General features: G+C 37.1%; 1 protein-coding gene across 1 annotated transcript; it reads left to right on the top strand.

Annotated features, from left to right (window-relative positions):
• Positions 1 to 31: 31 nt before the first annotated feature.
• Positions 32 to 14,359, top strand: LOC137281902 (integral membrane protein 2C-like). The gene is made up of 6 exons (XM_067813613.1): positions 32 to 202; positions 3,440 to 3,604; positions 4,052 to 4,291; positions 8,327 to 8,437; positions 9,386 to 9,539; positions 10,241 to 14,359. Exons 1-6 carry the CDS (start codon positions 122 to 124, stop codon positions 10,336 to 10,338), a joined length of 849 nt encoding a protein of 282 aa, XP_067669714.1. The 5' UTR covers positions 32 to 121; the 3' UTR covers positions 10,339 to 14,359.
• Positions 14,360 to 14,598: the final 239 nt, after the last annotated feature.

Raw genomic sequence — 14,598 nt, 5'->3', positions numbered from 1 at the left:
GATTGGTTGATTGACTTCTCGTGATAATGAATGTGGTTTCCGGTTTTGCGAGACTGACAGCGTAGATATAGTGTGTTTGTGTTCGATCTGTCTGGGACAGGAATTTCGGAAAACAAAGACAATGACTATCTACAAGACTCTACAATCGGATAAAAAGGATGAAAAGTCCCCAGAGGAGGCGGCTGTTGTTATGGAACCCTTGGTAAATAGACAGTCTGTAAAACAAACCTACTCTGAATTATTATTGTAGACAAATTACAAATGGCGAATACGGAATAGGCAACATCTAATTTGACCTAGATCTAAATAATGTGATACTTTGAGTACTGGTAGTGTTGCCAACAGTCCGATAGCACTAAGGAACCAGCTGCACCATATCATACCAATCTGATTATATTATGCAAACGAAGTGAAAAATATTATTTATGCTAAGTTCTGCATGACCAATTTTCCTGTCGTGTTGGTAAACAGTGAATATTAGCACAACGTATTTTAATTATCATTATGATTTAAGACTAATTCCTGTTTTGAGATTTGGTCTTGTTCTTTGAATATTACCATCGTTGAGTGGCACAAAAATCACCAATATATAGTAATCATCGTCTGTGTATGTACGGAACATACTTTCTCAAAAACAATTTGATGACAAATAAGATTCATTTGATGTTTGTGCTTTTGTTTAGCAACATTGCATCTTTATGTCACAATATATTCCTTGGAATCAGACATTCTGGTTAGCATTAGAAAATTGATAAATATTGCTAAATAGTATTCCGTGACACAAGTACATCAAAGTGATTTGACTGATTTTGAGCTAATAGGTTGCACAATTTTGTATCTGATTGAACATTATGCCACATCATTTGAAGTGTAGTGCCTCGCTTTTACCACGACCTCCGCCCTCTTTGTTGGAAAAACTGTGTGTTTGCAATGCTATCATATTATCCCAGTCTACAAATACGTGATGTATGTCCTTTAAAGCTCACTTTACAGAATCATTTCTTTTCATGTACTATCTAGATCCATCAGTCTCATGTACTATGCTTCATAGTTCCATCCACCAGTTAGTGATTATCCCTGATGTAATTAATTAGTTCTGTACAGAGACAGCAGCTCAGTTTCACACATGGCATTAATTACGTTGCCTAGACACAGACATGGACTGTGCTCCACGCTGTGAAGCCAAGTGTTATTGTCTGGTTTATGCCATATTAAATATGTTGCCAATCACTTCTGTATGATGGTTATATACATGTTATACAAACTGACGTGACCTAGGGACTCAGATGCATTTATTATTCAGAGATGTACAAGATGAAATCACTCAATGTGATGTTGAAATTTAATAATAACTTGTGTCTAGTCCGCTGAGGGATTAATAATATTCAATGAAGACTTGTGCCATTTGCCCAAAGCAATGCTTAGTGTACTGAGGTGGCCTGCCATTTCGGACTAAGGTCACTTTTGTCTCAAAATATGAACAATTAATTGCAAAAAAGAACAGCAATTTTTTATGGTTGGATAGATTCTTGACAGTAATTGATGCGACATTTTGGTGTAGAAGCTAACATTGTTATCAAGGCTGGCAAGATTGGCCCAGGTAAATTCCTCTAAGTTATAGTTGGTCTTTCAAATAAGACTCACTGTGTGAAGATACCTGAATATTAATATTATAACTCCAGTATGTGACTGTAGCTAAAATTCTTCTGAACCTGCTTTGAATCAACTCTTTGTACCGTCTACTGGCAGAACATTATTTCAAGCAAACCCTTCAAGTATCCTATAACACATTTGACAGACCTTCAGTCCCAAACAAAATGACGCTAATGTCTGGCACTGAGCAAACACGCACCTTGTGACTGTCAAACACTGACAACACCATATGCAACAATTTTTTTACATACAAAGCAATTGTTTTCATTCCATATGTGGCAAGTGTTCTCTGTTTGGATGCTCTTCACCTCAAAGTTTCAGTTATTGATATCAGGCAAGTCGTAAGGGATCAGATGGGGTTTTTTTTGCTTCAGTAGTAAGCTAAAGGGAGTGCATATCGTGCAGTATCTATAATATAGGCCAAAATAGTTTCTGAGATTGTGCCTTTAACGACTACTAGAATATTAACAATGTTCATAAATATTGATGTGTCTATAATTTATCATTATATAAGTTTACAGCATTACAATAGTCATAATAATAGGCTGATTGGTCACAGTGTACATGTTCATTTGATAGAAAGGTGCCAGTTAGATGAAAGCTTCATTTCATGTGCACCTAATGTCATTGAGGTAAACAGGTCAAGTTGTCAAGTCTGGTCCCTTTATGCAAATTTGGGATTGCAAATAGATTCTATGTTTGACACACCAGGCATGCGTGTGGATTAGGTTTGGCCTTTTGTTGCCGTACCCAGGTGTTGCTCATAATGTCACTCACTAGTTTATCTTGTCCAAACTTGTCTTTTTGCAAGGGCTTTTCCGATTCACTTGTTTGGTGAATGCAACCAAATTCCTTCATGAATTCAATTCTTCGTTGATGATCTCTAGAATGAAATATTCATGATTTTTCTTTCTTTTTTTAAGCTTTGTCATATATCTATGTGAGGTATGCAAAATAGTATATATCCAGGTCTGGCTGGATAGTAGTCTGTTGCATGTTGATTTGACAGCAATCAGTAGAGGACGTAACGTGTACGCGAGACGGTCTCCCGTTACGCGTACAAGTGACTACCTGAGAGGGGGTCACTCATACGCGTGACTCCCTGATCACAGAGAGAGAAATTCTGCATGTCACACAAAAACACGTCTAAAATTGTTATTTGTGAAAATAATTAAACAAAAGTTGCTACAGTCATTGACAGATGGTCAAGTTATTGGATGACATGAATGAAAACATAAAAAGAGGAAATTAAATTGTCAAAAAATGACAAAAATGTGCACAATTTGAGCAAAAATTGGCAATATTCAACAGCGAATTTCACCTATGTGCATAATTTTCAGAAACTTACATTTAGTATTTTCTGAAAGCTCATTTATCGTAGATTCATAATATATATGCAGCTTTCGATGCACACCAATGCACACCTGTTTGTTATTGTGTTGAAACATGTTTACTTTCTTCGAATCGTCTCGCGTAGAAGTGACCGGGTTAGCGTGTCATTAATGGGAGGTAACTGGTAATGCAGTCACTGGTTATTGTTATGACAAATGAACATTGTCAATTTAGTCAAGACATTTCAAATAATATTTTGTTTTCATTTGACTAAATGAAAAGCATAAAACCTTAATCAGAGCCCATGAAGTCATGATTTGTGATGAATTTGTTACCATCCTTTTGTTTTAGGACATCTGTGGAATAACTTTGCTATTGGTGACAGTTTGAGTTTACTCCTGAGAATATGTTTACAAACTTCCTTATTATGAGGAATCTATTTCATTTCTTTCAGACAGGGGAGAGGGAAGATGTTGTGGCTCCGAAAGTTGTTCGAGTGACATATGGACCGCATGAGACTAGGACATATGTCAACTTGTGCTTGATAATTGCAGCCCTGATTGTTGTTGGAGCTGGCATCATTGGCGCCATATTTCTGTACAGGCATCTGTCTCACAGAGTAAGTCAGTCATCAGCTGGCATTACCTTGTTTACCAGACATGCCAAATATTTAAATCATGGTCCGGTATACATAAGAAATACATTTCCATCTGATGGTCGGTTCCACATTTCACCAACCTTGTGTGTATTTAACTACTTACTTGACATGTTTTGTGTACTTCCTTTCACTTGTTGACAATTGGGATTTGATGGCTGATGATTCATACTGACGCTGATATCTAGTGTTGTAATTTTATTAATTTGATTGTACTTTTTGTAGTTCTTTAATAAAACAACCAATATACCTAAATGATGAAATGTTTGAAGATATTTTGGAAAGTAAGAAAAGGTAAGTTTTACAAAATGGTGATGATTTTCATAACAAGCGCACTTTGTGTCCAAGATAAGAACATAGTCTTGCTCATCACCGACTCAGTCACTTGTATTCCAGGTTTATTCTTCACAGGTCATTACAGGAAGGTGTGGAGTGACCTACTACGATGAGATCTATCATCAGCAAGCAGACTTCCTTAGAGGTCGTGACCCTGTTTCAATTGACTTAACACATGACGATTATGATGTGGGATTCAAGTTCGATTTCTTTGAGGAGAATGTTGAAGTGTCGGAGGCTGACAACTACGAAAGACTGCAGGTGCCCAAGTTTGACGAGTGTGATGAGACTGACGTATGGCATGATTTCCAACAGGTAATTAGTCAGCATTAATATATTTTGCACATTTTGTTTCTTAACGTGGCTCTTTTGTGGCAGCAGATATGTAAGACTGAACATTATGAAACATGTTAAGCTCCACGCCGATGCAGTGATGACTTATAGCATAATGTCACTGCCACAGGCTAAATTGCATATCATATAACCATTTTTTTCTCGTTTTTTTCATAGTCAAAAGCGCATGTTTGTAACTCCTTGTAAGAGCCTAACACAAGCTTTTCAGTGTGTTCTTCGTAATGTTTTACATTGTTACATAATTATTCTTCTACAACTGGGACTGTAAGATTTATGACAATACATATTGAAGTGTCAATCAGGCTGCATCATTTGCTATTTGCATGTGAAGCCATACAACCCATCTGAACAAAAGATCGCAATGGATTTACACATTTTAAGATGTTTTCTCTGTGAAACTGAACCATTCTATCAAAGATGTCAAATTAGATGTGAGGACTTGTCAAAAATGAAAGGGTTAAAGGTCCAGTACAATACAAAACACAACTTTGGAGATTCTGAGACCTTTTGGTATGGACTTCACGAAAACAAATTATCAAAACTGCCATTTCAGCTTATAAAGTTGGAAAATATCACGATGAAGAAAAGCCAGCAGAATGGCAGTTCAAACGATTCCTTATTTTTCTCCTAGGTCTTATGGGTGGGGAGGAAGTGGTTTTACCAGCTGTGCTGTGCAGCACCCATAACCCATTTGCAGTGAATAGGTTCGCAAATGAAGGCAACTCGTACAAACACAACAAGTGATACATGCAAGGATTATAGCTATGGTTAAAGTTGGAGGATAAGAGATGTTTCTTGTGATTGTGAGCATCATGGGTTAGCAGTAATAAGTAAACACTGGCCCCCATACATGCATATTTGCAAACCCAGTTTTCAAGAAACTGTAGCATTTGAAAATAGAAATACTAAGTTCATTGCTACGTATTGCTCGACTTGAAAATTGAAATGTTTTAATACTTGTCTATGGAAACAAAAACATGTTGATTGTGACAAGCTGTCTCTGTCACTAACTGAAAAAGCTTAATGTTTCTTTTGTTGACACCTATGTCTCTGTCTGTTTACCTGCTCAGGACAATATGCAATACACAACTTCAGTCATAGACCACATCCAATGTGAACTTAACACCTGTCAGGCTATTCACCATAAACTAAATACATTGATCTTTGGCTAGTGCACATGGGTTCTGTCGCTGTCACATTATGTGATTCCACAGACAGGCAGGTGTGATACATACTTGTACACATGACATTTTATTATGTAAGTGGGTTGCAAACAAACTGCATCCATTTTTCTCAGATGACTGGATCAGAGGGAAACTCGTGCAAACTCACATTGTCAGTTTCAAGTTCTGCTTTGTACTTGGATGAAGGACAGTACCAGTCATGCACTAGTTCACCATCTCAGAAATTGTTGATTGGTCTGGATGGAAATGCAGAGAACATGTTATACTACATGTTATGTCATACAGTTATACTACTATACCATTATACTACTATACCATAATAATCACTCTTGCTTGACAATGGTATACAAGTCCATATTGAAACGTCGCATCATATACAATCAAAGAAGTTGTTAGCCATAAAAAGTCTTACTTTCTTATTACTCACCATACTTTTGAAATGCCAATCAAACGGATCGTCTCTATATTCACACAATGAGTCTTCTGCGTATTGGCAAATGAACTAGCCAGTGGAAAGTCTTTGTTACACATGAGTGCACACCCACTCACTCTGACTGGGTTCGGTCTCCCAGGTGCATCATTTCAAGGGACGTTAACCCAAGTACAGAATGTTGCACTTTTGATTTGCAATTGTACGCTTATAATTTGGTTTATTTGTCTTTTCACAATCAGCAGTGTATATTATGTCATGAAGTGATAATTGTGTTTCAATTATGTGTGTTTTCTTAGTTGCATGTGACTTTTAAGGAATATGTAAATGACATTGATGATTAAATGGACTCGTAAGGTGTAATGGATTACGCCCACGTATCAAAGTGGGTAGTCTGTTGGCATTTGTTTCCAAGTCTTTCATTGCTTGAATGAAGGTGTGAGGATTCTTCCATGGGAGCTTTCATCAAGTGAACTTTCCAATCAGCCAGTCGACATATCTGCTTTTCAGTTTTTGGTGCAAGTGAGTGTAGCCTCAAGACCAGCAGATCAGATTTTTGTATCTCAAAGAGAATATAATCTTGGAATTACAAGTGCAAGAAATGTGGTGTTCCTAGTGGGGTTTTAGAAAAAAAATTGAGCGTATTATTAGTCTCAACTTATGTGAGGCAGAGATTGGGATAGAGAGCTTTCACAATGGGCCATTTTCAGGGTTATTAGCCATTTTCTGAATTTAGAATGGGCCACTGCCCTTGTATCAGTAGTAAACTGCAAACTTTTAATGGACTATTTTTTATTCAATTGTGCAAAATGGCCCATGGCGCCTGCCTTTCCCAATCCTTGGTGAGGTTCAGGTATTTTTCATCGGAGTACTCATTTGTTCTCTTTGCTGCTTATCCCTGTTTTGCAGAAAGTCATTCCTAGCCATGGCTCAAATTATACACATGGTTGGAATATGACTAAACGTGACATGACAGGGTTAAAACACCAGAAAAATAATTCAGTGACTGGTGGTAATCAGAATTGTAAACCAAAAGTCACTGTGTTCTGTAATCTGATTGGTTGAAAAACATGATCAAATGGCATTACATTCCCAGAAACTGCAAAACTATTTACTGTGTACTGACACGTAGAAACGTCGCAAACAATTGTTTTGTTGCGTCATCAACAGTGGTGACGTCATTCAAATCATATTGTGATGTAAAGTTAGAATGACGTCACAAATGAGCAACTCCAGATGCTACCATGGGAACCAGCTGAAACGGCCAGCTGATGACACTTCACTGCTGTACTCGTTCTCGATGTAAACGAGTGCAGACAGTAAAACCCTTTGGTTTACTTTTGTGTTTACAATGTTGATAAACATCATGTGTTGGCCAATTTCCGGGTGTTATTGAGTATTTGAAGCACGGGAATATTTCATTTGAAACCTCCGGCTGACGCCGTCGGTTCCAAATGCATTCCTGTGCTTCAAATACTCAATAACACCCATAAAAATTGGCCAACACATGATGTTTATCTCCTAATTTTAGAACTAGCACTTGTTTGATTTGCATTCTAGCAGTGATGAAGGATGAAGACTATTTTTACAGATATGCAACTTCATTATTCTGTACAGGCAACTTTTCAACATAGATTCTAATGTTGTTATTGTCATCATAACTTGCTTGACAACAACACTAGAATCTATATTGAAACATCACCTATAGAGAATAAAGTTGTTTGTCAGTAATGTACATAATAATCCTCATCTCTAGAGCTAGCATGATGAAGAGACATACAACGGGGGAGGACCACTAAGCAGCTGTACAAGCGAAAGTATGAAATCTAGTTTTCAAAGAATCATCAGGATAGCTCTCAGAAAGATAAAGCCATTACAATGGCATTGAAAGCGGTTTGTTGGTTGGCCACTACAAAAATGTACCAGTGCATGACTGTGTGAGTGTGTGTTGTCTTGTAACAAACATTTACAGACTGTCAGCTTGTAGATTCATTTGAATCAAAAGGCACATTTGGAGGATGAGGCAACTTTAGGATTTTGTCCTATGGCTGTATGTTTTTTCACATCAGAGTCCTTTCTTCTGTAGACAGTATATATACAGGTGAAGTTTTTTAACTTTCTGGAAAGGTGCACTGCCTAGGCCCATTTAGGGGGTGGGGAGTTGTTGTTAAATTGAGTACCACTAAAGACTTTCATCTTATGGGTATTCTGCCTGTACTTCAAGATTTGCATAGGTGACTGAGCCATGGGTTTCAGTAGAATTTGGAATTGTGATTCTGAACTTTAGTTTTCATAGTTTTGTTACATAAAAGTGGTGATCAAACTAGCTCACTAACTTAGTTCTACCCTGACTATTCGACATCATTTATGTTAATGTTTTAGAATTACACTGCGATTGTGGACCATGAGCGTGCAAGCTGCTATGTGATGAGACTCAACCGCACATTGATTGCCCCGCCCAGAGATGTTATTGACCTCATCAACAAACTCGGGGTAAGACATATGGCATTCTGTGTTCAAATGAAGGAACTATCATTCGTTGGTATTTGTTTATACCAATTTGTTTTTTAGCTTTTAGTGTTTTTGTTCCCAAAAAGGTCTTCAGGTTTAATCTGTTCTTGTGTTTTAGTAAGGGAGGTTCAGTGATATATGAATATACTAATACCCAACTGTCCCATCGGTAATACAGCTGCAGATATCCTCTGATACTCAGTCTCTCATTGTTTGCCCCCATACCCCCAGTGATGTGACATGAGTGTCCTTTGACCTGAAGTTAATTTGTGGATTGCAATCCAGGGCCCACTTGCACAAATCTTGGCACTGGTACTATCTTAAGCCTGTGTTGAAAAATGGGAGTTATGAAAAAAAAAAAATCATTGTAGCGCAAAGATCGCTTTGTGCAAGTGGGTCCAGTACAGTACAGTGCAGCTTACCAGCTTCAGTGTCAAGAGAGGCATCTGATGTTATTTGATTATGATATCATAGTATTGATGACATCGCAAAGATCTGTGAAGCTTTTTGATTGAGTTTGATCACTATTCTCACCCAAGTGATATCCAGTCTGTGATAATGCATGATGGTTTCAACAATATACAGATGAACAAATATTATGAAGAAAAATATCTTATCAGGCTCTGATTTCTCGAAATAAACTTTATCCAAATGTCAAACAAATGACAATTTGAGACAGTTATTTTACCACAACTGCGTTTTTAAGATAAAAAAGCCCAAGGAACTTAAGTAATCCATTTACCAAACTCAAATTGTCTATAATGTTTGGGTTGAATATATGTCAGTTCATACTGGGAAATGCATTTTCCTGCATTTTCTCAAAATTTGAGTAAAAACTCTGTGTTTTGACTGAAATTTGTTTCTAGAAATTGTGGTCATGTGTTGTATTTAACATTATTTGGGTTTGAAAAAATGCTGCTCTGTTAACAGCGAGAGGGCTATTACCTACCACGTGCTGAAGTTGTGCGTGAGAAATATACCGTGGTGACTCCCCCAATGGGAGATCTCAAAGTCCTTGGACCCTACATTATGAGGGAGTGCTTCTGGTACAACACTTTCAGGCTTGAGAAGATTGTAGATGGAGGTAGGCAATCTTGGTATCAGAGCAACAAATGGTCCTGGCATTTTGATGTATACTCCTGTTGTATTCAACTTCAGAAATGGAGATCCAGTCATTGTAGTTCTTTCACTAGCTCCTGAGGGCTTTAGTTTGGAGGAAGTCTAAATACTCTATGGTCTGCACTAATCCTGTGTATTTTCTCACAAAACTTATTTCTAGGGCTGTATTTCAAAGTTATGGCACAGTAGATATCCAGGGCCATGTTTCATGAAGCTCTTGTAAGTCTAAGATCTCGTTACCTTTCTCATAGCATTCATATCTCCTATACCGTAACATAGAAAGAAGATGCTACAAGAAAAGTTAGATTTTAGACTTGAGAGAGCTTTGTGAAACGGGGCCCAGGATGTCACAGGTATGAGAAGACTTAAACTGAAATTGCAAAACATATCCCTTTCAAAGTATAAGATTACTGTTACAAAGTTAAGGCACACAGTGCTCAGTGTGAAGGACTTAGAAATCATGAGATTTAAAGGGAATAAATAACAAGCAGATATGAGAGTTATAAATTGCTAGTGACCAACATGTCCCATTTAGTCAGGTCTAACAACTGGCATTTCAATGGGTCTCACTTGACCATATATTTAAGATTGTTCTTGTAAGCACAAAATTACAACAATACAATTGTTGTAATGGTAATTTTTAATATACTCATGTCATTGTTTCAGTGGTGAAGCGAAGTCGACGCACAGCACGAGAGGAAGTCCATCATGGCTTCAGCGCTGTCCCAGTCAAACTCCTCCTCAAGGTTTCCATCAGACTGTAGTGGCGATGAGGACTAGGTAGACAAGTGTGATTTGAGAGAGGGTGATGTAGTCTAGAGGATGATCCACAACCATCTTACATTATGCTTGCCACTGTTGTACTTCAGAAGCAAAACAAACAGCTTCAATCTGCTTATTGTCAAGGAGAATGGAAACAGCACAAGAGCAAGGAAGTTCCTTTGGGTCATTGTGTTGCTCACTGGTGGATCCAGGATGGGGTGCGGGAGGTGCACACACCCTCCTTTCTTAAGACACCTTCCATGTTGACTGCACCATCGGCCAAGTTAGTTTGTGACTTGGATTTTCGGTGCACCCCTCTGTTTTAAAAGCCTGGATCCACCTCTGAGTTCCTGATGTCTTTAGACAGTGCAAAGATGGGTTTTCTTGTCATATTAATTGATCCTTTGACATGTTTGAACTGTGGATCTTGTGAGAAGTGCTACCTGTCTTATGTATATATTGTTATTGTTATTACGCACTCTTAAGGGATATATTACACAGATAGCACATCTCCTGTACTTTAAAGTTAATGATTCCACCATTATGGTTTCTATCAGTGGCAACTTTGAACAGCTGATTTTCTTGTATATGTGTAATTTATAATAGGTTATTTTATTAGAAAGTTTTCAAGGAATTGCAACTAAGCAGTTGACATCCTTTGGGGAAGTGGATAACAGATTGATTGTAATCTTTAAGTACTTCAACTGGTAAACATCTGCATGTTGAAAATGTACCAGAGAACATTTGTGAAAGATGGACATACATTCTAGGGTAGATCCCCGTAATTTTGGCAGGTGTTTGGCTTGGCACGCAGAGCATGTATATACACAGTTATCAGCCCCATTCATTACTATTACAGTGCATGTTGATACCTGCAAACGTTTAGACTGATCCACTTGCTCCTGATAGGGATCCACATAGGTCTTGTCATCCTGTGTTTACTGGTACATAGAACTTGTCGAGCTTATCCCAGTCTTTATTGTGTCATATGTAACATTACACTGTTCACCTATAGGTTTTTCCACTGTTCATCTCAGTGTTCACATTGGTGTTCACATCAATGTTCACACAACGAAAGGTAGGCCACAATTCTCAATGAAGCATACAGTTTAGTGGCAGTCTGGGACTCAACCACTAGTCTCTAGTCCTACATTTATAAAAGACCTACTAAAACTGTTTCAGCCAGGTAAACACAAATATTGTGAGCACAGACTGATGTGGGAGCCAAATAGTCAGTCATTGAAATGAGATCTTTTACTCTTAATGCAATCCTTTCTTACAGGTCAAAGACTCCATCGCTTGTATCATGTGCATATCCTTTTCAGCAGAACAGCATCTGTTCCTGGTACAGGTTTCTGGTCTTCAAATCTTGCCTCAGAATCATAACCTGCACGGAATTATTGATTGGAGAAAAGGATGCATAACTGTATGGCTGTGAGCTGTTGCTCATTGGTCACATCTGTGTGTATGACTGAACGAAGTTGCAGACTGAGGTGGAAGGAAAATGAAACCAAATTGTTTTTGCAAGCTGACATCTGATTAGCTTGCTCAGTTTGAATTGTTCAAGTTTCCTTCTTATTGTGTGTTTGTAGATAATGTTTTATTAGAGTAAAGGGTCTCATTTAATGACTATAACCAAATGATTGCTATTCATTATTTATATTACTAACTGTCATGAAACTTACTTTTCATTAGGTCTTGATTTTCAGTGTATGTTTCATGTAAGCTTGCCACTGCAAATTGTTACAAGATTATTTAGGAATGCAATTGAGTTGGGTACATCCAAATGAAGGCGACAGCTCAAGATAGACGTTGGTGAATATATACTGGTAGCTGAAAAAATATTTCTTTCTCAGTATTTTCTTCTTATATTCCTGTTTTAAACGTCATTAAGTTAACAACATTGATCATTTTCAAATTGCTTCAGGATTATGCAGAATGTCATATGTACGTTTTTCTTGTTTCTTTTATTTTTTCGTGTGTAATATATTCTACACATTAATTTGCATGATGATTCTTATGATCATTTTAAGTTCATTGACATCGTTTTACAGGAATGCATATTTCTCATGTTCAAGGAATAAGGGAATTGAAAGGTGTGTTGAATGGAATATTTTCACCAGTTATTTTAGCTGTTCAGAGACCTGAACTTGTGTAAGTACATTCTTTGGGTGAGTGAAAATAGTTCAACTATGAAGGTAGGCGATGGAAGTTCTTTCATTTTAAACAGACAAGTTTAATATGTATGTTTTCTTTTTTGTGCTGGCAAAGCTAGAGTGGTCTCCCTTGGACTGTATTGCGTTCACCAATGCATATGATCTTTCATGATGTGCTTTCTAATCATTAACTTTCATTTTATCATGATGCTTATTTTGCTTGCTAACTTGTGATGCTAGTTGTTCATCAAGCTAAAACACTCAGCTTTGTCATGTAATTTTCTAAAACTCTATACGACAATGCATAGAAACAAGAAGCATTCCATAGTGCAATTTTATATTTTATGACCTTTACACTGAATACAGCATCATAGGAGTTCATGTATGATGAAGTACATATGAGGTTGCTGAGTAATGCGATCACTTTACATTGACTGCCCTAGTAGAGAGGTCCTTAGTACATATGTTTGGACATAAGTTGGGCAGACAGTTGCTCATTGACTTGTTAGGTTATGGTAAAGGTTCTGTTGTCAGGGCCTTAGTGTCTGTGATATTATGAAATTCTGAAAGGGATTGCTATGGCTTTTCATGTGTATTATAACAATGCTTCTTGTCAGCATATAGTGCCAAATGTAGCTAGAAACAGTACTGGCATTTATTGCTTAGGACATGGCAAACTTGGAATCCTTTTTATTTTTCAGAAAATTATTTTATATACTCTTCTTTTTCAGAAAATATTTTAATGTTTTGGAAATGTGTAAATTACTGTTTGACAATAATTTCAGTTTGTCATTTTAAAGATAAGGGGTTTCCATACCAAATAATATTGTTTTTGAAGAAAAGGATGATTTGTTTAACTCAAAAGATGTTTTTAACAAATAGCCTTTATCATGTCTTTTAACTTGAAAGCTTGTGGAATCGACCAATGTACATATATGGACAACAGTCTGTATATTTTAGACTTTTTCCTTCTTTTATTTGACATATTTTGATACTGAAATATTTGGTTACAAATTGAAAAGGAATACTACAAAAAATGCTTTGTACTCATCTTTTTAATCATCTCCAAGTTTAATTTGGATTGGTAGGTGATGAAAATGTGTTTGATCTTTACAGTTGGTAGTATAAAAACACATTTTCATCTCATTTATTTCCTAAATGTCTACTGATGCTGAGGCCAGGCAATAAAAGGGCTTACTGTACTGTTCCTAGCTGATAAATCCTCCACCAATCACAATGGCAGTGCAAGTGCAACCCTCTCTGGTTACAGACTTGAATGTTTTTTAGTTATTGTTGTGACCAAATTCACCTGTGTTGCAGCATGGCGACCCAGTCATACCATAAATTACAAAAATATTATGGATGGGCAGCTTTTTATTGTCTGTGTAAGAACTTGTGATCCCTGAGTGTCAGAATGATGGGGCGTTTTTCAAAGAAATGCTAAATTTGTATATATGGGAACAAAGAATGGTTTTCTTTGTAACCTGACGGACTTTAACATGATTTAGTCAGAATGTTCTTAAGAGACAGATAATACGATGGATAGATACATACTCAGGACTGACAGATGGCAATGACAATTTGAAAGCAAAATTGGTTAGAGGCAGTGGTAGAGAAAGTGATTAATTTATGTTGGATCAGATGTACATCATACTGAATGATGACATTGAGTGTTGAGGTAACAAGTAAGTATGGGACACAGTTTGAATCTGCTGCCATGGCTTGAGAGAGGACTGCACAAACTGGTTGCACAACAACACTCATTGCTGATCACAAGCCTAGCTTTGACCACATGTAATGCTACTTTCATATGTGTGTCTCCATTTTGTCATTTTGAAGTTGTATAATAAAGTCTATGAGATAACTAGGAGGTGTTTCTATTTACTCAGTGTAGAATCTCTATGAAAACTTATATGGATGTTGCACTGTCACCAGCAGTTATTGTGAGACAGAAATGTATAATTAAATATGAAGAGATTTTGTTCACACCTGTTTCAAGTAAACTATTGATTAAGAAAAGCCCGATTTATGGATGGCAACTTCTTTATTGTGGATAACACAACATTTCGGAGCGTATGCTTGCTCCTTCATCAGGTGAATAGTTGG

This window comes from Haliotis asinina, chromosome 4, assembly GCF_037392515.1.
Source record: "Haliotis asinina isolate JCU_RB_2024 chromosome 4, JCU_Hal_asi_v2, whole genome shotgun sequence".
NCBI lineage: Eukaryota > Metazoa > Mollusca > Gastropoda > Lepetellida > Haliotidae > Haliotis > Haliotis asinina.
The sequence above is the reverse complement of the archived record's forward strand: the minus strand, read 5'-3'. Positions and strand labels throughout refer to the sequence as shown.

Excerpts from the sequence above, each read along its gene's own strand:
- LOC137281902 (XM_067813613.1), top strand. The coding sequence starts at position 122 with ATGACTATCTACAAGACTCTACAATCGGATAAAAAGGATGAAAAGTCC. Across the intron at positions 8,438-9,385 it reads ACCTCATCAACAAACTCGGG|CGAGAGGGCTATTACCTACC; the intron begins GTAAGACATATG and ends CTCTGTTAACAG. Across the intron at positions 9,540-10,240 it reads TGAGAAGATTGTAGATGGAG|TGGTGAAGCGAAGTCGACGC; the intron begins GTAGGCAATCTT and ends TCATTGTTTCAG.